This window comes from Malania oleifera, chromosome 3 (genome assembly GCF_029873635.1).
Source record: "Malania oleifera isolate guangnan ecotype guangnan chromosome 3, ASM2987363v1, whole genome shotgun sequence".
Classification (NCBI taxonomy): Eukaryota; Viridiplantae; Streptophyta; class Magnoliopsida; order Santalales; family Ximeniaceae; genus Malania; species Malania oleifera.
Genome location: NC_080419.1, coordinates 56,428,741 through 56,455,067, shown reverse-complemented (window position 1 = coordinate 56,455,067; position 26,327 = coordinate 56,428,741). Strand labels below are relative to the sequence as shown.

At 37.5% G+C, this 26,327-nt stretch overlaps 1 protein-coding gene across 1 annotated transcript; it reads left to right on the top strand.

The window, feature by feature from the left end:
* Positions 1 to 963: 963 nt before the first annotated feature.
* On the top strand, positions 964 to 21,368 carry LOC131151485 (protein PUTATIVE RECOMBINATION INITIATION DEFECT 1). Its single transcript, XM_058102725.1, has 9 exons — positions 964 to 1,559; positions 16,059 to 16,168; positions 16,260 to 16,435; positions 17,098 to 17,406; positions 17,589 to 18,555; positions 18,650 to 19,361; positions 19,448 to 19,740; positions 19,813 to 20,482; positions 20,856 to 21,368. The coding sequence occupies exons 1-9, from the start codon at positions 1,047 to 1,049 to the stop codon at positions 21,081 to 21,083; spliced, it is 3,978 nt and encodes a 1,325-aa protein (XP_057958708.1). The 5' UTR covers positions 964 to 1,046; the 3' UTR covers positions 21,084 to 21,368.
* Positions 21,369 to 26,327: the final 4,959 nt, after the last annotated feature.

Sequence of the window (26,327 nt, the reverse complement as noted above, 5' to 3'; positions counted from 1 at the left end):
TACTGTAGTAATGTGAGTTTTTTTTTTTTTTTTTTCAATGATTGTTTTTATAATAATGATATCCTAAAAAAATATATAATATTAAAATAGTGATTCGCTTTAATCAATATGATTTTTAATTTTGTATTATGTCACTAAAATACTTACCTATATTCTATTAATTTACTCCCACCAATACTTATTTTTTTAACATAGCATATTCTTTAAATTACTTTATGAACTTTATTAATAAATATTTAAATCATCCTTGAACTATTGTCGTAAATTGTGTATATCACAGGATTAATTTTTTAAAGAGTATAGATTTAATACCCAAATTAGTCTTGGGCATGCACTACATGTGTGCTCCATGACTTTTTATTTTTTAAAAAATATTTTAAAAAATTAGAAAGAAAATAATTAAAAATTTATAATAGTTTAAATTTTATTTCTATATTTATTATAAAGATTTTTTTTAAAAAATTATAAGGATAATATAGGATAGTTAAAACCAATTATAGGACTTTTGAGAGAATTTATGTAGTTATAGGGATAAATATGACAAAATCATAAGGATGTTTTGAGATATTTATAGATAATTATAAGAATATTTTTAAAATTTATGAGAATTATGGGGATAAATATGATATTTTAAAAAAATATAGTGTCGGGAGAATGTTCTATACAGTAAAAATTTAGAGATTAGAGAATGAGCGAATACTGAAAGACATTTGAAATATAAGAATTCCATATAACATAAGGACAATTTAGAGATATTTGATTTAATATATGAATTTAAAAAAAATGTAATATAAAATATATTTTATATTTGAGAGTGTGAATTTCAAATTATGAATTTGATTTGAATAAATTTCAAATTTTGAATAAATTTTAATACAAATTCTATATTACATATTATTTGACATAAATACCTATTAAATCCAAATTCAAGTCCAATTGCATGCTTTACAAGCCTGTCCTTCGCGCCCAATTTTTGAATTCTTATTCCTCGCTCTCTTTCTCTCTCCACTGTCCAGTTAACGCCCGCTCGCCGGTCGGTGAACGGAATGAACTTCTTCACAGTATCGCATCCCTTGCACCACCACCGCCAACAGGACGACCATTACCACCAAGACGAAGAAGCAGAGCTCGAACAAGAAGAGGATTATTCTAAATCCCGATCGCTGCAGGAGCCATCATGCTCCCAAGGCCACCGTTCCTCCCTCATTCTCCAAACCCTAGAGGGCGGCGCAATCTGCCTTCTCTGCTTTGCCAACCTCGTCTCAACGCCCACCTCCCCCACCGTCCACGTCTCCTACGCCCTGTCTCAGCTCTCTCGCGCCCTTTCCCACCCTCCCTTCCTCCATTCCCTCCTAGCTTTCCACGCCTACTTTCTCGTCTCCCCTCTCGTCCACGCCCTTTCCGCCTTCAATGACGATCCAATCGCCTCCCAGGCCACCGATCTCATTCTCCATCTCTCTACCTCTGGAGATTCCGCTTTTTTGGGTGAGTTTGTGCTCCGAGTTTCGGAGCGGCTCTCGTCCGGTGCCTTGGCCTGGAGTCGCCGCCAGGTTTACACGGTAATGTTCGGATTTGCTCACGCCTCTTGTTTGTCTTTGATTGTTTCTCAATTCTACCAACTATTCTCTATGTTCTTGCTAAAGTAATCCGTTTGTTTGTTTACTGAGAAAATAAAGGGACAAAGTAAAGAAAATGAAGCTGCTTAAATTTTGTTCTTGCTGTTTTTGTTTTGTGAAAACATGGATAAAATAGGGTTTAATGAAACTAAAGCATTAATATTCCGAAATTAGTAGATTTCTACTGGTTGCAGAGTCACTGTTGGAAAAGAAAAGAAAATAAACTGTAGTTTGTTTGGTTGGACATAAAATATTTTCCAGTGGAAAACATGAATGCTATGTTTTGAGTTTTGACAGAAAAATAATTTTTCTTTAGTTTTTCCTTGTATGTCTAAAGGGAAAATCACTCTTTTTTTTTGGAAGTTATTTTTACTCTTTAACTCGAAGATATATTATCTTCTATGTGCCAAACAAATGAAAATAGTAAAACTATTTTCTAGAAAAAAAAACAATTTTGAGTGATGTCTAATCTCTGCAGCTATGGTTTCAAAAAATTATTAAAAAAAAAAGGAAAACTCAATGAAAAGAAAAACTGAGTGTGTCCAAACTAAATAGTTTTATTAATGTTCATGGTTGTTTGATTTAAAGTTCCTATCTGGTGATGATTTGGAATTTTTGATTTCTCTCGTTTTATGATATTTTATCCCAAGAGACATTGGAAGCATTCACTGAAATCACATTTCTTTTCTTGTTGTTTTTGGGAATATGTTGCTCCTAATTATGGACTTTCAGTGTGGTTTCACAAGAGAAGTGTTTTAGATGAATATGAAATTATCAATTATATTAAGAGTTTGTTTGACGGGTGTTGGGGAATCTAGGAACAACAATCACACACAAGAAAAATATAAATGAGCAAAAAATGGAACACTAGATTTAGCGTGGTTCAGTTCAATCTGACCTACGTCCACAGAGCACACCAATCTCACTAAAAACTGGGAGATATACAAGGAGGAGGAGGCACTGCTCAACTCAACTCTCTCTCTCTCTCTCAACACAATTTCTTTCTGTTCCTCAAACTTCTTCCACACAATTACACACACATATACATCTCCTATATATAGCCATGGATTGGGGAGTGAAATAGTTGGCTTAATTTCAACTAAGGTGGGCAGGTTTGGTGGAGGTGGTTGCTGGCCTCTACTTACTGCAGCTCAACATTCAATGGAAGCGGCTGGGGTTGGTGCTGCCGACGTCTCCACCTACTGCAGCTCAACAATATCTCACTTGGAGATGGAGACACCATCTCAACCAGTGTATAGGTAAATAATGTGTTCACATCTGCCTTCAAGCATGAAGACCAACTGAAATTAAGCACAACTTCAGCTTCTTTGTAGCCACCACCTTTGTCAACATGTCTGCTGGATTCCTGCTACCTTGAATTTTTTCAAGTGCCAACACTTCGTCCTCTAATAGAGATCTGACGAAGTGATAATGAAGTCTAATGTGTTTGGTTCTGGAATGAAATGTAGAGTTCTTTGCCAGATGTATCGCACTCTGACTGTCACTGTGCAAAACATTCCTCTCCTGCTTTATTCCAAACCTTGTTATCAAACCTTAAAACCAAATCATCTCTTTGCTGGCTTCTGTCATTACTATGTACTCAACTTCTGTAGTGGATAGGGCAACAATCTTTTGTTTCTGTGATATCCAACTAATAGCTGTTATACCAATAGTGAACACATATTTGGTGGTGCTTATGTAGTGATCAACTTCACCGGCAAAATCGGCATCTACATACCCTTTAATTTTCAAGTCTCCTTTATCGAAACATAAGCACTTATCAATAGTGCCACTTAGGTACCTCAAGATCCACTTCACTGCTTCCTAGTGAGTCTTTCCTGGATTTGACATGAACATGCTGACAGCTCCCACTGCTTAGCAAATGTATGGTCTGGTACAAACCATGGCGTACATGAGACTTCCAATGGCTGAGGCGTAAGGTACCTTAGCCATGAAGTCCTTCTCTTCATCTGTCTGGGAAAACTGATCCTTGGAGAGGCGGAAGTGTCCGGCCAATGGTGTATTTACCACTTTGGCTCTACTCATGTTGAATCTTTGTAAATCATAGCTAATGTACTTCGACTGAGATAACCGCAACGTTCTCTGTTGCTTATTTTTGGAGATCCGCATACCAAGTATCAGTTTTGCTGAACGCAAGTCCTTCATGTCAAACTCCTGTAACAATTGCTGTTTCAATTTTCTGATCTCTTCTATATCTGGTCCTGCGATTAGCATATCATTGACATATAGCAATAGAATGATATAGCTAGACTGATACCTCTTGAAGTAGCAACAGTGGTCGACGTTGCACTTTTGAAAATCATTCCTGTGCATAAAGCTGTCAAATTTTCGGTACCATTGCCCGGGAGCTTGTTTGAGACCATACAAGCTCTTCTTCAACCTGCACACAAGATTCTCTTTACCTTTCACTGAGAATCCTTTTGACTGGTGCATGTAAATCTCTTCATCTAGATCATCGTGAAGAAATGTTGTCTTCACATCCAACTGCTCAAGATGTATACCTTCCGAGGCAACAATGCTAAAGACTGATCTGATGGCTGTAAGCTTCACAACTGGTGCAAAGATATCAGTGTAGTCAATTCCTTCCTTCTGCTCGAATCCTTTGATTACCAACTGGACCTTGTACCTTCTGGAGCCATCATGCTCCTTTTTGATCCTGTACACCCACTTGTTGTGAAGAGCCTTCTTACCTTTGGGTAACTTAGTTAGTTCTCACGTTTTGTTGGAGGTGAGAGACTTCATCTTGTCATTCATCGCAACCTCCCACTTGCTCGAATCTCTCACCTGCCATGCTTCATCATAGCCATCGGGCTCTCCTCCATCCATAAAAAGTAAATAATCCATATACCTTTTATTTGGTACATAGGGCCGCGAAGATCTCCTAAGCTCCGAAGCTGGAGTAGGAGGCGATGGTGCGACGATCTGCTCCACAAGTTCCTCTGCCTGAGGATTCTTGGCATTTTGCTGTTGTGTCTCGACACCTTTTGGGACATCATCCATGTCTACATAGGTTGTTTCATTCTGAATTGGTTCGGTGGGTTCTGTTGTGTGTCTGTCCTTATACATGACTTTTTCATTGAAGATCACGTCTCTGCTTTTGATCACCTTTTTGTTTTCATCGTCCCAAAACATTGTCCCAAAACATCGTCCCAAATGTGATACCTGTACTCATCTTCAACGTAGCCGACGGAGGTGCATTTTCAGGACTTTGGATCAAGCTTGTTTCTGACATGATCACTGATATGCACATATGCAACACAATCAAAAACTTTCAAATGTGAAAGTCTCACCTCTTTTCCACTCCATACTTCTTGTGGTAGATTGTGGTCCAATGGTACTGATGGACTCCTGTTAATCAAGTATGTTGCTGTGTTGATTGCTTCTGCCTAGTACTGCTTTGGTAAGCCTGAATGTATACGCATGCTTCTGGCTCTTTCAATCAATGATTGGTTCATCCACTCTGCTACGCCTTTGTGTTGGGGCGTACCTGACACAGTTCTTTCCATCCTGATACAATGCTCATAGTAGAATTTCTTGAACCTGGTGTCCTCATACTCACCACCATTGTCAGTTCTCAGCTTCTTGATTTTTAAACTCGTTTCATTTTCAACCATTGCTTTCCAAATCTTGAAAGCATAAAAAACATCTGACTTATATTTCATAAAGTAAACCCATACCTTCTAAAAATGATCGTCAATAAATGTCACAAAGTAATTCCTTCCGCCTGTGGATGAGACAGTCGTCGATCCCTATACATCTGGGTGGACTAGTTCTAATCTCTCCTTCTTTGGGGTACAGGTGTATGTCTAGAAATTGACCCTCTTCTGTTTTCCGAGTATGCAATCCTCGTACATGTCAATCTTTACTAACTGTAGATCACTCAACTTTCCCTTTGAGTGCATCACTCTGAGTCCCTTCTCACTCACGTGACCGAGTCGTTGATGCCAAATGTTGCTATCGTCATTTCCTATAGCAACTGAAATAGACATGCAGGCATTGAAGGTCAGATAAAATGTTCCACTTTTCTTACCTTGTGCAATCGTTAGTGCACTCTTCGATATCTTTCATTCATTGCTAATGAATGTTGTGGTGTATCCCTCGTTTGCCAGTTGTCCAACTGAGATTAAGTTCTTTCTTAGGTCTGGAATATATTTGACATCCTTTAGCTTCCATACTGACCCATTCATCTTGATCTCCACAATTCCCTTGCTGGCCTGTTGCAAGGTTGATCATTGCCAAGGTATACCTTATTGAAATTACTTGGTGTGTACTCCTCTAGGCAATCTTTACTGTAAGTGGCATGAAATGAGGCTCCGGAGTCTAAGACCCAAGACTTTTGCTTGCTCTCCAAAGAGCATATTAGTGCATCTCCTTCTCCTGAAGAAGAGGCGAGATTTGCTTTGGTCTTATTTTATGACTTCTTATGGGATCAGATTTGATTTTTGTAGTGGCCAGTCTTGCCACAATTCCAACACTTTATCTCCTTTTAACTCAGAGAGTTGTTGGAATTTCTTGGAGCTCTTGATTTGGACCGTCTGGTCCTAGATCTGCCGCGGTTGTTTGATCGCCTATGCCCGCTTCCTTTCTCTCGGCTTTCCATGTTTAAGGCTGCACTTGAAGTGGAAGCATTGTTTGACTGCATCCTGATCTCTTCCGTCAAAATCATGCTAATGACATTGTCAAACTTCAACTTTGATTTTTCCGCGGAGTTACTGATCGTTGTAACAATTCTTTTCCAACTCTCAGGCAATTGACTAAGAATCAGTAAGGCACGAATTTCACTGTTAAATGTAATTCCAACTAAGGCAAGTTGATCCGATATCTCGTTGAAATTTTTCATATGTCTACTTAAACTTTCAACTACAGACATGTTCATAGTAAATAACCTTTTCATTAAGTGTACCTTATTGGCGGCTAATGATTGCTCGTACATGTTGGAAAGCGCATTCATAAGATACTTGGTGGTTGTCATGTGTTTGATATTGAAGGCAACAGACTTTGTCAACGTCATACTGATAGCTCCAAGAGCTTTTTGGTCAAGCAACTCCCGCTTGCTCTCCTTTATGGATTTTGACTTTCCCATCAATGGTAAGTGCAACTCCTTACCAAACAAGTAGTCTTCAATCTGTATCTTTCAGAAACCAAAATTGGTGCCGTCAAACATCTCAATCTTTGAGCTCTTTTCGTTCGACATCTCGATTCACCTATCTAGAGATGGAATCAACTTAAATGGACATCACGATTGGATTTGAAAAGGCCGAAAACCTTAGAAATGGTTCAAGTCGTTCGAAAAACGGACCTGAAATGGCTCCGAAAACTTGGTCAAACTTTCAGGTCAAACTCCGTTAAACTTAACAGAATATTCTCCTCCTTAACGGAATATGCTTGACGCCGTTAGTTGCTACCGTTATTGATGTCCTTTGCTGGTGTGGCAATGTGGGGCCAACATGTTGATGTGGCAAATGTGGGTCCCAATGCTGACGTAGCGCCTGGCGTGGCAATGGGTCCCAGTGCTAAGGTGGCGGCTGACGTGGTGCTGACATGGATGTTGACGTCAACTCTTCTTCAACCTTCAGCTCTCGCCGTGAGCTCGCCGGCGCGTGGGGGCGTGTGAGGGCACGTGTTGACTACTAGGAGGCATATGACGATGACGGCAGACTGCCGGAGGCGCGTGTGGGCGTGTGTGGGCTCGTGGGAGCTTTGTTTGAGCTCCGGTTTGCACTGTTGGCTTCGTCTCGTTGAGAGGAACACATTGGTGGGCTCAAAACTCAGTTTTGAGATACTGGGCAGAGGCTCCGATCTGGCGATTTTGCTCCGATCTAGCTCTGATACTAATTGTTGGGGGATCTAGGAACAACAATCACATGCAAGCAAAATATAAATAAGCAAAAAATGGAACACCACATTTAACGTGGTGCGGTCCAATCTGACCTACGTCCACGGAGCACACCAATCTTACTATAAATTGGGAGAATAAATACGAGGAGGAGGAGGCACCACTCAACTCAACTCTCTCTCTCTCTCTCAACACAATTTCTCTTTGTTCGTCACACTTCTTCCACACAATTACACACACATATACATCTCCTATATATAGCCATGGATTGGGGGGTGGAGTAGTTGGCTTAATTTCAACCAAGGTGGGCAGGGTTGGTGGAGGTGGCTGCCAGTCTCTACTTACTGCAGCTCAACATTCAACGGAAACGGTTGGGTTGGTGCTACCGACGTCTCCACCTACTACAGCTCGACAACGGGATCTAAAAAAGTTATTTTTTGCTGAAAAATTTCAGCATCTCCATCTATTGATACGTATGAGATTTTGACAAATGAGAAAAAGGCTCGGAATTCTCTTCAACATCCCTCTTTTTTTTTTTTTTTTGTTTTTGAAAAAAAAAAAAAAAATTTCAATTTAGTTTGATTCTTTGATTTATGAAATATTTTTGTGATTAGGTAGCCTTTGATAGAACATAAATATTGACTGAATCACTTATTCATGCCTAATTGCATAGACATCTAAACAATTGTGTCCTATTTGTTGTGGAAGGGGAGGTATGGAGGTGAAGGCCAAAACACAATAGCCCAAGATAAACCTTCCCGTAGTCCAATCAACACTAAGTAGAATAGTTAATTAACCCAAAATCAGAATTAATCAACAACCAATAACACAAACCTGCTATACAATCACAAAAGAACACCAAGATTTATGTAAAAAAACCTTATAATGTGAAGGGAAAAACCACAGGAATGAAATTTGTTTTCAATTTTCCACTATATCAAAAGAGTATGTTACAATAGGTCTTCTCTAGTTGAACTAGAGACATACGTCAACTACAATCATCAAGAATTACAAATTCTTTCAATATAAAGTAATGTGAGTCATCACCAAAAAGGTGGAATCAAACTTCAATGAGAAATGGAGAGGTCTCACCCAAAAACAGAGGCTGCTGTACAAGCCACGAAACCAAGGCTAATGATCTCCAAATGACAATCAAACCGGTCAGAATGAAGAAGGATGATTCACAAACAAGCTGTCAAAATTTTAGCTCAATTGGATGAGAAATCACTATCCAATCGTCAAGATCAAATTGACTGCACAGGCACCTTTAACCCTGAATTTCAACAAAGATATTTTCTTCTCTCCCTCACTCTCTTCTTGGCTGTCTCAAGGAAGCACAAAGCTTACTTGTTGGCAGCAATAACTTCCTAAATTAAGTGTTTTTGCTTCTCCAAAGGTGACCCATCATCTTCCAAAGAAAGCCCCAATTAACTAATAAATAAACCGCTCCATTTCAAGACAACAAGTGGGCTACCACTAAACACAAAAGTCGTCACTTCCATTTGGGCATGCATTCCACTTAGCATTGGCCACGACTTTCAAGTGGACCATTCCATACACGTGGGCCATCTTCTAGACTTCCATATAGGATGAAACCCAACAAATCTCCCCCTTCTAACCATGTGGAGGTATTCACCATATCAACAATCATGTAACAAGTTTTATGTTTCTCCTTAGAAAGGAATTGTCATCATATTTGGACCATTGTCATCTGTGTGAATCTTTTCAATTTCTAGCAATCAAAATCCAATGTAACTCTAATTCAATGTATTTCACATCAATGTGTTTCGATCGAGAATAAAATTCTAATTCTTGCAAAAGTGTCTTCTTGTCTTCTTGTCATAGGTGATTGCCATCCAGGGATTTTCTTTGCTGATACCAAGTTTTTCATGACAAAAGACTTACTTGAATCTTTCTTTAACTTGTCAATGTTATACTTATCATAGCCAATAATTAGCACATCATCAACATAGAGCAATAAAATAAGAAAATCACTATCAAAAAATCTTTTAATGTAAACAAAATGAGCATAAGTAGTTTTTCTGTAACCATGTTGCTTCATGACTGATTCAAACTTCCTATACCATTGCCTCGATGCTTGCTTCAAGCCATACAAACTATTTTTTAACCTATAAATCAGATTTTTCTTTCCTTGCACTTGAGATCCTTCTGATTGCTCCAAGTAAATCTCTTTTTTCAAGGCACCATGGAGAAAATTAGTCTTATCATCCATCAGCTTTATCTCCAAATTTGTATTTGCAACTAAACTAAGCACCACTCTGATAGATGACATCTTCACAACTTGAGAAAAAATATCATCAAAGTCAATTCCCTATTTCTGGCCGAAGCCTTTCACAACCAACCTTGCCTTGTACTTGGGTTGCCAGCTATTTTCTTCAGTCTTCAATCTGTATACCCATTTATTCTTTAAAGCTCGCTTGCTTTTAGGCAACTTTAGTAGCTCTGATGTATGATTTGCATGTAGGGACTTCAACTCTTTTTGTATAGCCTTCAACCATTCCTCTTTGTGCTCTTGTTCTATGGCTTGGTTCTTCCCCATCTGTGAGCAATTTATATTCATGTGGGGAATACCTACTTGAAGGTTGGCAATCCCTAGATGATCTCCTCCGTGGCATATAAGATGAAACTATTGGCACTCTATGTTCTATAATCAACTGCTCATCTGAATCAATTACCTGATCATTGATTGTAGGTGGATATATATCATCTAGATCATCTCAATGATCATGTGCATCATCGCCAACTTGATTTAAGCTCACAAAAGGAGGAATTGAATTTAAATCAATATAATCATCATTGTCTATTTTTGCTTTTTCAACAACTTTTTCAATACTTTATATGGTTTGCTCTTCAAAAAATACAACATTCCTACTTTTGATCAATTTCTTCTCAAATGGATCATACAACCTATACCCAAAATTGTCATGTCAATATCCAGAAGTGACATGGCTTCATTTTTGCATCAAGCTTTGATCTCTCATCCTTAGGAATTTGTAAGAAAGCATTGCAGGCAAACACTTTCAAGTGATTGTAGATGTCTCATTGGGAATTTCGGAATTGCATGCTCATGGGTAAAATAGTCATTCAGTTAAGGTAAGACCATTGCTTTGGTTGAGGATAAAAATATAGAATCTATTGTGTTGGCCCTAGAGTCGAGTCTAGAGGGAGGGGGGGGGGGTGAATGGACTCTTTCGTGTGTTTTTGCTGCTTTTTTCTACAAAATATAAATCTTGGCAAGATGCAAATGATTATATCACAAGAAATACAAAGTAAATCATGCACAAGATATAAATTAAAGAGAAGGGAGGAAAAGCTTAACACCGATGTTTAATGTCGTTCGGCCCCTTGCCTACATCCACGCCTTGAGTCACACCTAAGGTTTCCATAATCCACTAAACAAACTCCTTCACCAGCAGAGAAGCTTTTACACACGGGAACAAATCCCTTCACGCTCACATAGAGCCTTCCAGCAAGGTTCACCAAGAACCCTTGCAATTCAGTTCACCAAGAACCCTCTTACTTTGGTTCACCAAGAACCTTAATACAACAAGATGATGAAAAATGATTTACAAAACAAATGCTCCTTGAATGAGCTGATAATTGATACAATCAAAGCCTCACGCAAATCTCTCCAAGTAATGATTCACAGCAAGATTAATGAGCAAGAGAGATTTTGAGCACAAGAATGATGAACTAAAATATGGTGTGCTTGGGAATAATATATGAACTGCAAAATCAATGTTTAAACAAGCCTTTGGACTTTTATTTATAGGCCAATTGGGTTACTAGTCATTTTATGGCCGTTGGGCTAATATATTAATTGTTTACTTTGAAAACTAGCCGTTTATAGCCGTTGGGGCTGGAATCCCGACGCAAACCATCGACTGTTTACCCCAATAGTCAACTGTTTACCCCAAATCGTCGACTGTTTGACCCTATTTGTTCATTATCGAAACCTTCTCATCTATGAAATCTTCAACATGAAAGTTGTGGAATTTTTTCTTAGCTTTCTGTAGATACCAAGATTGCCCTTTTTGGAGTCTTTTAACAAAAGTTATGCTCCAAATACTGAAGGGTGTTCAGGAAATTTGAGAGAGGAATTTGAGTGATGCATAAATGAGATTTTAAACCTAACTAGGACCAAGTCTTTAAAAGATTGTAATACTAATATGATTTAAAAAAAATACATTTGAGTAAAGGATATTTTTATAAAACTCTTGTTTTGACTTTGAAAACTCATAAGTACTGAACTGATGACTCGGTGATATCCTCTGTACTCTTACGAACTAGTATGCAATGCAATTTGCTCAACTCTTGCTCAATGATCATGCGTGAAACAATGCTGCAAGAGTTACAATAGTTCCTACCTCAAACACTCCCTATTACACTATGACTTTGTTGGATGTGCTTGAGTCCTTCTGAGTGAGTGTCCACCTTGATCTTTCCTACTCGAATGTCTACTCGGTCCAATCTTTGCCTTTGATCCAGTACCTTCATGTATTTGTCACTTGTACCTTTACTTCACTTGATGTGCAAAGATAGGTTACACTTGGAACTACAAATAGGTTAATATCATCAAAACATATTAAATATGATTATGTAGCCACTAAAGCTAACAATCTCTCCCTTTTTGATGATGTCTAACCTGTTAAGAGTTTACTTGATCTTTGCATTTGAGTTTGTACCTATCATAGCTTGATACGCAAAGATTAGTTTACTTAGAACCACCAATGGGTTGTTATCATCAAAATATGACAATAAGGATCATGTAGCCACCAAGGTTAACATATTGTCTTCCGCCTGCTATCCCAAACCCTATGTACACATTGAGATTATTAATCGTAATTTGTATAATGTGCTTAGATTTGTAGTGGTAGAAAAATAAGGTAATTGAGACTTAGTGCTACGTACAGTTGAGTTAGCTTACAACAACTTTGTGAATTGATACTCAAGAGTCTTTTGAGTATGTTGAAAGACTCAAAATTATTTTCCGGTGGAAATCTTGAGGGTCTCAATTTATGGAAATTTTGTTGAAAATTTTGATTTATAGAAATTTTCAATTTTAAGAAACATTGAAAACTTATAATATACAATGGAAATAGTGTATTTAACCTCTGAAAATATTAAAATAAATGATTTTAAATAATTTAGAAACAAAACATAAAACTCCAAAATTTCCCCCCCCCCCCCCTCCAATTTTTATTTAAATTTCTGAAATTTGAGCCAGTACATTTGAAATATTGTAAAAATGAAATTTGGACTCTGATTTTGTATTGACCCCCCTGAAATTCAAAATTCTGGAAAAACTGTTGAAATTTAAGACCATGCATCTATTAGATTACAAGCCCAGTGTACCGATTGATCTTGTTCTTTTACCATCAAATGCCCATATATCTATGCTTTTCATTTTTGTTTGCCACATTCACAAGTTGCATGTTTAGGTTTGGTGTAAAATTTCCATGAGAAATAATGAAATATAAACTTGCTGCTGATCTACATTGTCGGGCTGGAGAACTTAATTTGGGTGATGATGTCAGGGTTTGCATTATACTTGGGCGCTGCCCCACAATTTCCTTTGAGAAACTCAATGCCCGTGCTATTAGTTCATTCTACATCGTTAGGAAACTTAGATCTGCATGCTTTCTTGATTTGCTTTATCAAATGAACATTAATGTTGTCTTCAATGGGGAGAATTTGACATCTTACGCTACGCCCAATAGAGGCACCTTTGAGATTCCTGCCTTCTAGTGGTTTAGAGTCCCTTGAGCTCAGAGCTTTTCTCTGCCATACGATACATTGAGGTTTTTCTAGATGATGAGTTTTTTTATTCTCACCAGGATGATTTTTTATGATATTTGGTGCAGTGGAGAGACTGCCCTGTTTTAAATATTGCATAGCTTACTGCATATGATGTTTGTGAGAGTGCTGTAGAGTTGTTATAGTATTTGTAATACACTTTCTAAATCCTTTTGCTGTGGGAGCATTATCTAGGACCGTCACTGCCATTTTGGCTGCCTATTTAGCATGCATATTTTAGGAGTAGATTTATGAAAATTAGGGTGCATCTATTGAGTTCAACACCCTGTTTTGCTTTTTTTTTTAATTATAATTATTTAGGAGTAAATGTGTAAATATATATTTTAGTTAATTGTACTCTGTATGTGTGTGTTAGGGATTTATGTTGTGGAACAGATACCATTTTGAATCAAATCAGAATTTGCCTCTCTTTTTTCTTCTCTTTTCTCCCTGTCTCTCCTCATTCCTCCTTTCACTCTTCCTTCTTCCTTTTTCCCTCCTGTCCTATCTCCTTACTGCCCCCACAGCACAAGGTTATTAAACCAAGGACAAAAGTTGCAAATGAACTTTGTCAAGAAAAGACAAGATGTTGATAATTCTGATCAAAGAACTTCAAATTGTCATGTCTCAATTTCTTGCACGTGACGGGCTGCGACTCCATCCGGAATCTGATGAAGCACCAGGCCTGTGAAGAAATTGTATTGAAAATCATCATTATTGCAAATTTCAGAGTTATTTTGCTAAAAACTCTTTGATAAGCCTATTTTTGGTTTCATGGATTGATGAAGAGTGGTCAACAATAAGAATAAAAGACCAAAAGAGAAAGGGCCTTGTCTCCTTGAAGGGTTGCATGCAAGTTAAAAGAATTGATTATTTCCAACATTTTCCATGTATTGACTTAGGGTCTGTTGGGTATAACTATCAAATATTATGAAAAATAAAACTAGAAATGAAAACTAAAAACCAAGAAAAAAAGAGAGGCTGAAAACAAAAAAAAGAAAAAGAGGCCAAAAGAGAAAGGGCCTTGTCTCCTTAAAGGGTCACTTGCAAGTTAAAAGAATTGATTGTTTCCAACATTTTCCATGTTTTAACTTAGGGGCCATTGGTATAACCATAAAATATTATGAAAAAAATGAAAACTAAAAGCCAGAAAAAAGAAAACTGAAAACAAAGCCATCAACTTATTTGATTAAAATAACAAAGTTTTTGTCCTCGAATAAAATAACAACTAAAAAAATATGATTAGAATAATAAAATACAAAAGAATACAAATTAAAAATAAAATTTTTTATAATTATTTTACTTATTATATTTCAAAGCTCACTTCTTAGTACTAGAAGAACAATTTTACCATACATGACTAATGAAAAATAGTAAAAATATTTTTAAATGGATTTTATTATTATTTTTTCCAATTTTTAGAAAATTTGTGGTTATTTTTTATTTTAATGTATCTTAAATTCACATGGTCATTTCGTTTTAATTTCTGTTGATAATTATGTATAAAATGAATGATTTTGATCCACAAAAGCGAATTCTGGATATTAAAACACTCTGACAACAATTGCTAAAATAATTGAAAACCATAAGATCTAGTTTTCATTTTTATGGTAACAAGTGAAAAAACAAAAAGCTAGCAAATGTAAAGAAATGTGCTGTCATAATCTGCTTCTTCACTGTACATAAACGAGAACAGAAAACAAAAAACAGGAATGATACCAAACAGCCCCTTATTTTGCCAATTTTTGTTGAGAATTTTGGCCGAGTGCATCTGCCACAGTATTTGCTTTATCTTGTATGATGATGGAGTTCAAAGTCATAATCTTCAAATTTAGTGAAAAGGCGCTGTAGACTTTGCCTTAGATTCAATTCCTTTCGATTGAAAGGTACTTTAGGCTTTTATGATCAAAGTACACTTCAAATTTAGTTCCATACAAGTACAAAAATGCTATAATTTTAGGAAAAAAAAAAACACAATGGTGTCTAACTCAAGATTTGTTAAAATAAAAGATGTGCCAAAATTGATGTCCAAGCCCAAAGAAATCATGAAAGTACTTGAAAATGTGGAAATTGGAAAGAACTAGCTGACCAAATAAATTTGCTGGGTTCAAGGCTAAGATATGAGCAAGACTGCCTACGCCAAATTTATTGTTTGTGTTATATTTATCTTTAATGGCTCCGCCTACTTGCATTCTTACTTATTTTTGAAGCATGTGGATTATATTGCTGTAAATTCGTTTGATAGTTCTTCATCCTTCAACTGTTTCAAATTTGAGGATGAATTTCCTTGAACCAGGGGAGATAAATAATGGAAGTGGTCAAGAGGTCATGTATATGAAAGATGAAAGCATTTGGAGTTAATTACTCAAGTTTAAGACATTGCTGTGATATGTGCACAGACACATATATATATATTTCTATTTTTGTACTGCTTTCTAGTAAAGTTTTTTGGGACCCAAATTAGTAGATTTCAAGAATCTAACTATTAGGAAAGTAGTATTCTAGTATTACTAGGTTTCGGTATTTTATTTGCTTGATTCCCAAGCATTCTAGGCCTATGAGTATACGATTGCTAGAGGATTTTATATAGTGTGGAATAATATAAATTGAGTTTTGAGTTATTAAGTTTTATCCTTGTGTGTACAGATATAGTTTGTGTATCAATTCCTAAAACAGACATTGACTTAATTATAAAGAAAAATTTTCTGTTAGCAATATTTTTTCAAGTCATTTTAATGATCTCAGCGTTTATTCTTTTGCAAGTGCAGCTACACTGCTTAGGGGTTCTCTTGAACTGCCAGACGAATAATCCATATGCCAACATCAGAGACAAAGAAGCCCTTGTATCCAACTTGGTCGAAGGTCTTCAGTTGCCAAGGTAACAGTTTAAGGAAGCTTGGAAATCAGGAGTCTCCTTTTCTCCATTACCATGTGATATCTTATGACAGCTACTTCCTCCTTGAATACAGTGAGGAGATTCGTGGGGAGATCCTGTTTGTTCTATACAAACTGTCCGTCCTCCAATATATGTCTCAGGGTGTTGATGGCTCTGATGTTTTAGTTGCTTTTTGTCCCAAGATTTTGTACTTTTCATTGGAAGCTCTCTTGAAGACTCAAAGTGACGATGTCCGCTTGAACTGTGTAGGTTTGTCAATTTTCCTTTGCATTTGCATTTACATGGGCAGCAACTAGTTACACTTTTTGCCAAATTTAGTAGAAATGATCATGAGAGGTAACCAATCTGGCATATTCCAAGGGCCATATGCCCTGTGTGTCTGCCTTTTCAGATTATTAGGTACCATGTTATGTTGGCAATGTATAGACACGACTGAACAACACTACAGTACACTACACCTCCGTCATTTAAACAACACATGCATCAATAACCATGTGAAGATTTTGGTTCTGTGGAACTTGTCCTTAGTATTGCCCTAGACATAGCCGAATGCTTAGGCTGAAAGCATTATCTTTTTGTAGCAAGTCCATAGGCAAGCAATTCAGGATTTTATCAACACTTTCCAGCAAGCAGATCTTTTAAGATGCACCACAATTGAAGTTAAGCCATGGATCCTTTGTGAGACGAATTCCTTCATAGCTGTTAGCCTCTCATGAATCTTGCAGATTCATTATGGCTCTGTTGCTTGTATAGTTGGAAGGTGAAACCCTAGGCAGAAATTTTGGCCTGACACAGCATGGGTATATGCTCAAATAGCCAGATGCATAAAGCACTATATGCTATCAACATTTTTGAAAGATTTTTTTTTGTCATCTTCTGCTGATTGACAGTTTCCAATTTTACTTGCACAGCACTTTTGACAGTTTTGGTGCAAAAAGGGCTCTTTAGGAATGCATTGGTGAATAAAGCAAATGACATGGATTCCTATAAAGATGAGAACTTCATGCAAGCAACAGAAGATAAAATACAAAAGGCTTCATTAAACATGTTCATTGAGGCCATTAAAGGCTCCCTGCTTTCTTCAGACAGCAAAGTACAAATTGGCACACTAGATCTGATATTTTATTATCTGTCATTGGAAAGCACTCTGGAAGAACAGAGCCAGATCTTGGTGGAAGAAAACATTGCTGACTATGTATTTGAAGTACTAAGACTGTCAGGTGAATAAAGTTACTCTGCCCTTTTAGCTATCAGTTACTGCTATCTTTTCAAGTGGGTCATGCTGTGACAGACTGTTGACTCCATTCTTCTCCTCTTCTTTTCTTGAATCTGTAAACAAAACATATTCTTACTTGGTGCAAATTCATTATTCTTCTGATGAGCTTTCACAATAAATGGACAGAGCGTAAAGATCAAGTGGTCTACTCTTGCCTTCAGGTTCTTGATCTTTTATCAACAGCTGAGCAAGCTTTTAGGCAAAGGCTTGCTATTGGGTTTGCAACTCTGGTTCCAATTCTGGATTATGTAGCTGAATTCCCCTTTCATCCTGTTCAACAACAGATGCTGAAGCTCATATGGAACTGCATCAGTAATTGCCCTGGAATAGTATCTACTTCTCATATTGAAGAACTATGCCTGGTCTTGACAAAAATTTTTAGGGGACATAACAATGGGGAGATGAGCATGCATCCTGACACATTTGGTATGGCCTGCTCAATCTTTGTTGCTCTTATGAAATTCCCATCGTCTCATGGGAATTCAAATCTGGCAACGTCAGTTCAGGTAGCATCAAAAGACGCTGTTTTGGCTTGCTTTAGCATCTCCAATAAATATCCTTGTCTACTCTTGCACTCATTGTCCCTACTGAAAGAGGCATATGCATATTGTTATGAAGACAACTCCAACAACAGCACCAGTAATGCAGGACTTGCGAACTGTATTTTGGATGTGTGTAAAAGACATTTGTTACCTTGGCTAGTAACTTCCATCAATGAAATGGAAGAGGAAATTGTATTGGGAATAGTGGAAACATTTCATTCAATATTGGTTCAGGATTCTGACATCCAGGCCGTGGAATTTGCAGGTATATTGGTTTCATCTTCTTGGTTCAGTTTGTCATTTGGATGTCTAGGCTTGTTTCCTACAGACAAAATGAAATGGAGGGTTTATTTAATGTTCAGTTCAATTGTGGATATGCTTCTTGGAAATGATTCTGGGCAACCTATTAGAGATGCTGTTTCATTTCTGCCATCTGATCCTATTGATTCGCTGTTTCTGCTTGGGCAGAAGAGCAGCCAAAATCCAGAATTGTTACTTTGTCAATCTGCAGTGTTGCTGATACTTGAGACAAGCTCTTTATATGATGATAGGTAATGAGCTTCTGATTTATTTTTGCTCTTCTGATCTATTCACATTTCCCTTGATCCTTTATCCTCATCTAATCTTATTATTTTCCATGCTTAGACTTGCAGATGAGAAATTGATTTTAGCTTCTTTGGAGCAATATCTTCTTGTCAACAGTGATTCCTTATGTAGGGATGCTGATTCAGTAGCATTGACCCGACTGGTTAATCTTTATGGTCTCTATAGGCATCTTGCGGAGATTGGCTACCAAATCTCCTACAGTCCTGAAGCTGAGAGGATCCTGTTCCAGATAATGGTTGAAAAATGTTGGGATTTGCCTTCTGATAGAATCCACTTGGCATCATTGAAGTGGCTTTTCCAACAAGAGAAAATCATCAAGCCACTGACTGACCAGATCTTGAAAGTCTGCAGGAGCAATATTTCACGTGACAACCACATCAGTGTTCATGGAAAGCCTAGCCCAAACATAAATGTACAAAGAATTGCAGAGTTGGTTGCAATGGGAGATAATTTTGGAGCAACAATTTTCACATGTTTGTTGAAACAGCTTGTAGTGGAAGAGGACCGAGAACATGACATTATTTCAGTTGTGAATCTTATGGCAGTAATAATAAACATCTTTCCAGCTGCATCAGACAAATTATGCTTGCATGGCATGGGCAGTGCAATGCAGAATCTTATTTGCCATTTAAGCCATTTCTCTTCCCAGCACTCTCGTATGGCTATTTCACTTTTAGTTTTCAATATTTTACGTTCACTGCACCCAGGGACAGTCTATGATGATGAGGGTTGGGTTGTGGTGACAATGAAGGTGATTAACTCAACTCTGTGCCAGTCCTGCCAGTCCAGTTTGCTTTTAATTTAGTAAAAATTAAGCAGGCATTTCTCCTTCTGCAGTTGATAGACTACTTGATTTCAAAAGTGGCTGCTGATGGATGGACACAGGAAGGTCTACTAGGAATTGGTATTCTTTGCTTGGTCTTGCACCATTCCACCAATGTGTCCACCAGTGCCTCCCTAGTGGAAGCTGCAAAAACCATTCTTCTAAATACTTCCTTGTCCTGTACAATCAAAAATACAATCAGGGTAGCCTGTTCAAAGGGACCTGCATTAGTTGATGATAATGAAGGAACAAGCACAGGAGAAACTTTAATATTTTTACTTTTACTGCAGTACTTCTCTCTGAGAAGGTAACCACTTTCCACTAAATACGCCTACATAATTTCAAGCTGATCTCGACACTAACATTTTTGTTGCCTTAGTTTGTATGCTGTTCTACCAGAGGCTTTGGACTGGCAGAATTTCTTCAATCGATCAGATAGCATGCAGCCCCTTCCCTTGCTTGGCATTCACTGCGATGACTTGTGCAGGCTGATCCATTTTGGCTGTCCTCTGGTCAAGCTAATTTCTTCATATTGCCTGTTAAAGCTGTTTACAGGAATATCAGAACAGGGAAATGGAAAACTCAATGAATGGAATTGCGACATGAAGTTTCTAACTTCTGTAATGGGCATATTAGAAGGCTTGGTTTTCTGCAGTGATCACAGAGTAGCTTTGAATTGTAGCCTCTGTTTATCGATGATTTTAGGCTGGGAAAAGCTGGACATGCAGGAGACTGGAGTAGGTGGAAAGACTAATTGGTGCAGGCTAATTGTAGAAGAGTTGGCAATGTCTTTACTGGTCCCCTGTTTGGTATCAAAATCATTCATGAATCATCACAAGCCTGCAGTTCATGTGGCTGTGGCATTGCTTAAACAAGAAAAATATCCTGAGTGGGTGAGATCTGTGTTTGATTATCACTGCATATCTGGAATAATTGAGAACCTTTCAGCTAGCAATATGAGCCCAGAGATAGTACTTCTATTTCGGGAGTTAGTGAAGTCTCAGCACCTGCAAGCTGACCAAATTGCCAGTCTCGGTCAGGTGCTCCAGGTGATAAGTTTGTGGCCTTGCTCCATGTCATGCTTCGATGTTCCCGTTTTTTGTATTGCAGAAGAAAATTGAAATCTGAGTTTTTTTTTTTTTCAATTTTTTTATATAATATGAAAATTGAAATTGCCCAATAGATCCCTGTTTCATTATATTATATCTTGATGTTAAATCCTGGAGACTAGCTTTTTGGTGCTTCATTTTATATTGATGAATATGGCTCGTTTCTTTATAGTATTATCGCATTTTCCATGACCCCTAATAGTACATAGCAATGCCCTTCCTTTTAACTTTTGGAGAGTGAGAGAAGCTATGAGTAATACAAGATAATGGTCATGAAAACACCCCTAAGTTTATATTTTCCTATGTATTGCAGGCATGCAGAAAGCATATGTACACCAACTCTGTGGAACACGAGAACACACAGAAGCTCGTAGAGAAGGTGGTCTCTGTCTCAAATGATTTGGTAGATGTTTGTGAGTTTCTATTATGCCTAATGACATCTGAATCTTGTATTCAAGCGGGCAATAATACGTTGTTAGGAGAAATAGAAATGCTTTTAAGGAATCTAGCAGACAGCGAGAATGGCCATGGAAATTTGTGACACTGTTTTCAACATGGAACCAATTGTCATTGGTGTCATTTTATGGCGTCACAGCCTAAGCTTGCTAGGAGTCATGCAATGCAGTGACCTTTACGAAACAAGGTCATAATATTTGAAAATTAGGTGACATGCATTTATAGATTTATGACTATCAGAAATAAAATGTTCAATGTTGTCTTTAAATAGTCATAAGAACATAGCTTCTTGGAGCACTTGTTGATTGGCTGGAAACGAAAGTCATGCCATTTGCAAAATGAATAAATTTTGGGCACCGTGAGTTGGAATTTATAATACCTAAGCATGGAAAATGCTAGAGGTAAGTCTTATCCCAATTTGGAAGTTAGAAAACATGAAGAGAAGAAGGAATTTACTTTTTCTTGTTTGGAAAATAGGACAAATGAGATGATGCCATTAAACCCTTTTATTTTTCTTAATTCCTTTTCACATTTGAATAAATTTTCATTCTTCATTGTATACAAGAAAGAGAAATACGATTGAAAGTTGGTTTTCAATTCACTTTTTCCCCCATTCATAAACTCCTTAATGTAGAATAGTCTCTAGGGCCCTATTTAGAATTTAGAAACATTAGAAAAATGACATGATCTTAAGTATTAGTTGGAGCTAGGGTAGCATGACTTTGACAGATGTAGTGGAAAGAGGCATAGCAGACACTGGAATATTTTTCAAGGACAGCCTTTTATTTGGTTGTATGATTTAAGCCCATAACCAATCTTCAAAGCTTTTTATGTATATTTTAAATCTTTTAGTTCAACTTACTAAAGTTTTCTAGTAAGGTAATAAAATTACACTGGTTATATATATATATTCATTAATTATGTGATAAACAGCTTGTTGAAACAAAATGCATTAGCTTATAATATGATATGCTCCATTAATTTATTGAGCACAAAAAGTGTACAATCAATTAAACAAATTCTATTATTTTATTAGTTAAAGTAATAAAAGTCTAATAAATGTAGATTAGCAAGAAATATTGTATAAATAAGCTTTAAAATGGTGATATTATAATCATAAAATTTACGATTAAAAAAATAAATTATTAATAACTTGAATAGACAAATAATATCATATCATTATTGGATGCACAAATTGGTTAGGTGCATCAACAATCAAAGGTATGAGTTGTCATCTTTTGATGATAGGTAATTATCTCCTTAGACATAATTCTTGTGGAATGCACGAGGTTACTGGAGTAGGACTTTTCATCCGATGCTTAAGTGAAGCTGATTGAGAAACAATGTTAGGGTTTTAGAGTTTGCTTACCTTGTTACATCCACTTACTTTCTTATTTGAAGTGCCTATTAACTACCTTAGCAAGATATTTGGGATCCACCCTTAATCATGGCTTTATGGCTATTTAATGTAGGATCATAAGCATGTCTCACGTTCACTTTTTCAACCTCGGTGCCCATTATGGTAATTGAATTATGATTACTTTGGTATGGGGTTGTGGTAGACTTTGTTTTCAAAAAAAAAAAAAAAAAATGTGGACATATGGCAACTTCACAAAACCAATGTAGTGTTTTTCCCTTATGGAATGCATGTGTGCATTTTCATGTGCACCCTCTATTCTTGCCCTCATGATTTCCTCAAATAATCAGAATTGACTTTGAGTTGCAAGATGTTGAGGTTGATATCATTCTAGTTTGGTGCAAGCTACTATGATTTGGAAATGAAGGCGAGGGTCTTTTGCCTAGCATAGTGACCTCCAGTACTTGTGTTTGACACGTGGTTGCATCTTTGCCAAGTGTTTTGGCAAATTCTTGAGGGAGATGTACAACCACCCAAAGTGAGCCTTATGCGTTCTTTTGAATTTTTGGGGCTTACATATGTGTTGTGTGGGTTGTTAAGACTTGTCCCCCTCCATCTATCGGTATTTGAACTTATGCCATGCCTTCCTTTCCTTTCTTTTTCCTATTCCTTGCTCTCAAGTATTCTCATCTAGTTCCCCTTTCCGACGATCTACGTTCTCCTCATCCCAACTTCGCTGTATAAGGTTAAGTGTTGGGGAATTTTTGTGAATCCCTCATTTCCTTTTTTTACCTCTTTCTTATGTCATCCTACTTCATTATGGTTGTAACCAACAAAGTAGATTCCTTGGGTAGGGTAAGGGATTTTCATCTTGACACCACTTCTCGGGGAGGGGGAGGGTGGTTTGATGAGGCAGGAGATCTCTTTAGAAAGGGCAAGCGGCTAATGGTTGCTTTGGAGGAGGTTCCCTAAGGCCTAATGACAAAAAGTCGGCTGAAGATGGGCTTTCCTAGGAGCTAGATGGCCCCTTACCCAAGGCATCCATTAAAGTCAAGGGTTCTCCTTGGCTAATGCATGATTTACACATCTCCACCTCCAAATCCTTCATATTCTATAGAGTAGCAAGAGGGCTTTTCATCCATAATTAGAGGAGATTCGTCGATATGAATAGGATCTCCAAGTTGGTCTTTGCCTTCCTTTTAACCCCTTCTTGGAAAAGGTCTTTAAATTTTTTGAGTTCTCTTATGCCCAACTTTTTCTGAACTCTTGGACAACCTTAGTTGGGTTCACAATTCCTTGCATCAAATGTAGGTTTGCCCTATAAAATATTTTGTGAATGGTCGAATGAATTGGCCTTGAGTTCTGTATATAATATATAGACTTTATAAGAATGTTATACATGGAAAGTAAATAAGGTCTAGCATGATTATAGCCCTATACAAGTAAACTATAATCTGTCAAGCCCTATACATGTAAACTAAATATATGCTAATTGTACAAAATGATGAATTGAAATATAAGGAAATAAATGTGGGCTGAAGTAAGGAAAGAAATATTTTGCTTTGTTGTTTGTTGTTTCGTTGACAGCTTCCCTCAAATTGATGCGTGTTGATCAACAAGCATCAATTTGCTACATAGGAAGCAATGTCGATGACGAGTGAGAGCCTTGGTGAAGATATCCGCAATTTGTAATTCAATGGAAATGTGTGGAAGAGTGATAACACGAGCTTCAAATGCTTCACGAATAGAGTGACAATTGACTTCAATATGCTTCGTGCGCTCATGATAGACAGGATTGGCCGTGATCTAGAAAGCACTCGTATTATCAACATGTAGAGGTGTAGGATCGGTCTTAGAATAATCTAGCTCAGCAAGCAGGCCTTGAAGCCAAATGATTTCAGAACAAGCAAGAGACATCGCCAAGTATTCAGATTTTGTCGATGACTTAGAAACTCTATATTGCTTCTTACTTTTCCATGAGATCAATGCATCACCTAAGAACACACCCCAACTAGTGATGGAGCGATATGTATCTGCACAACCAGCCCAATCAGCATCGCTATAAGCAGCAAGGCGAGGCCTGCAGGGAAGAATAAAGCACGAGCAGAAGTGCTCGGAATATAGTGTATGATCTTACAGACATCAGCTTAATGAAGATGACGAGGAGTCTGAAGAAACTAGCTGACTTGCTGTACAGTAAAAGAAATGTCTAGTCTAGTAATGGTGAGATAGACAAGACTCCCCACCAACTTTCGGTATAAAATGGGATCAGAAAGTAAATCACCCTCCTCTTTGCAAAGTTTGACATTTAATTCCATGGGAGTATCAATAGAAGTACCCTTATGAAGGCTAGCTGTGGCCACCAAGTCACTAGCATACTTATGTTGATTAAGTGAAATACCTGAGGGACTATGATGCACCTCAAGACCAAGAAAATATGTGAGAGACCCAAGATCTTTCATATGAAAGGACTTTGAGAATGCTATACATGAAAAGACTCTGAGAGATGAGTCTTGAGTTGAGCAAGTAAAGCATAATCGGAACCAATAATTGCAATATCATCAACATAAACGAAGAACAACAATACCCATGTCTGATTTTCCAAGAAACAATGAAGTGTCACACTTGCTCTGTTGGAATGAAAATTGTAATAACGTGTTGCAGAATTTATCAAACCAGGCTCTTGAAGCTTGTTTAAGACCACAAAGAGAACGATGGAACTTACACACATGTGAAGTCGGATAGGGAAACAAGCCCAGGGTTGGCTTTATGTAAGTACACTTTTTAAGTTCCTTGTGAAGAAAAGCATTCTTGACATCCATTTGATGTGGTGACCACTCATTGGAAGCAGCAATAGCCATAATCGTACGAACAGTAGTCATCTTAGCCACATGAACAAAGGTCTCTTCATAATTGACGCCATATTCTTGATTATTCCCAAGTGCAACAAGGCGAGCTTTGTAACAATCCATACTTCCATTAGATCGGACCTTGATTGAGTAAACCCATTTACAACCCATAAGAACAATGGTGGGAGGATAAGGCTCAATGTCCCAGGGGTGATTGGCCTCTAGAGCTGCAATTTCTTCCTGTATAGCTTGTCGCCAACAATCATGCTTGGTAGCGTGTGAATAGGAAATAAGAATATCTAAATTGGATGATGCACCAGTAAAAGTTGAAATAGAGTTACCAGAACTTGAAGAGGGAAACCCTTACTTGTCTGGGGTACAAACATTTGAGAAGAGCGACGTACCAAAGGCTTTGGAGGTGCTGCAACTGACTGAATCTGGAGCATGATAGGATCAGATATCGGATGAGTGACCGGAAGAGATTGTGGGCGGGGGCGCTGCGTATACACAATACCTGGTTAAAACAAGAATTGATTGGATGAGGATTTGAGAATTGCTCCTCAAAGGAGGGAAGAATCATAGTAGGAGAGGAGGGTACAAAGGGCACATGAAAGAAATGTTGATTTTCAAAGAAAATGACATTGCTAGAAATGCGTGTATGATGTAATGTAGGATCATAACAAAAAAATCCCTTTTGACTCACATTGTCTCCCAAGAATGCACATCGAACAAATTGAGCAACTAATTTATGTCACTCATGAAGAGGTAAATGAACAAAACATACACAATCAAAGGTATGGAGGTTATCATAACTAGGTTGCTTAGCAAATAAATGGAAATAGGGAGACTCCATGAGTAGGACTTGAGAAGGTAAACGATTAATCAAGTAAGTAGTAGTTTTCAGAGCCTCAACCTAGAATAAGGATGGAACAAAGGATTCCAGCAAGAGAGTACGTACCACATCTAGGAGATGATGATTTTTTCATTCGGCTACTCCATTCTGTTGGGGAGTAGCGGGACATGAACGTTGATGAATAATACCTTTAGAAGCCAAAAATGCCTGAAACTCAGTAGACACATATTCATCACCAGAATTTGTGTGTAATGTCTTAATAGAAGCAGA

Bases quoted from the DNA above. Each gene is read 5' to 3' on its own strand.
- LOC131151485 (XM_058102725.1), top strand. From the start codon at position 1,047: ATGAACTTCTTCACAGTATCGCATCCCTTGCACCACCACCGCCAACAG. The intron at 16,169-16,259 runs GTAACAGTTTAA...CCTTGAATACAG, and splicing joins GAAGGTCTTCAGTTGCCAAG to TGAGGAGATTCGTGGGGAGA. The intron at 16,436-17,097 runs GTTTGTCAATTT...TTACTTGCACAG, and splicing joins TGTCCGCTTGAACTGTGTAG to CACTTTTGACAGTTTTGGTG.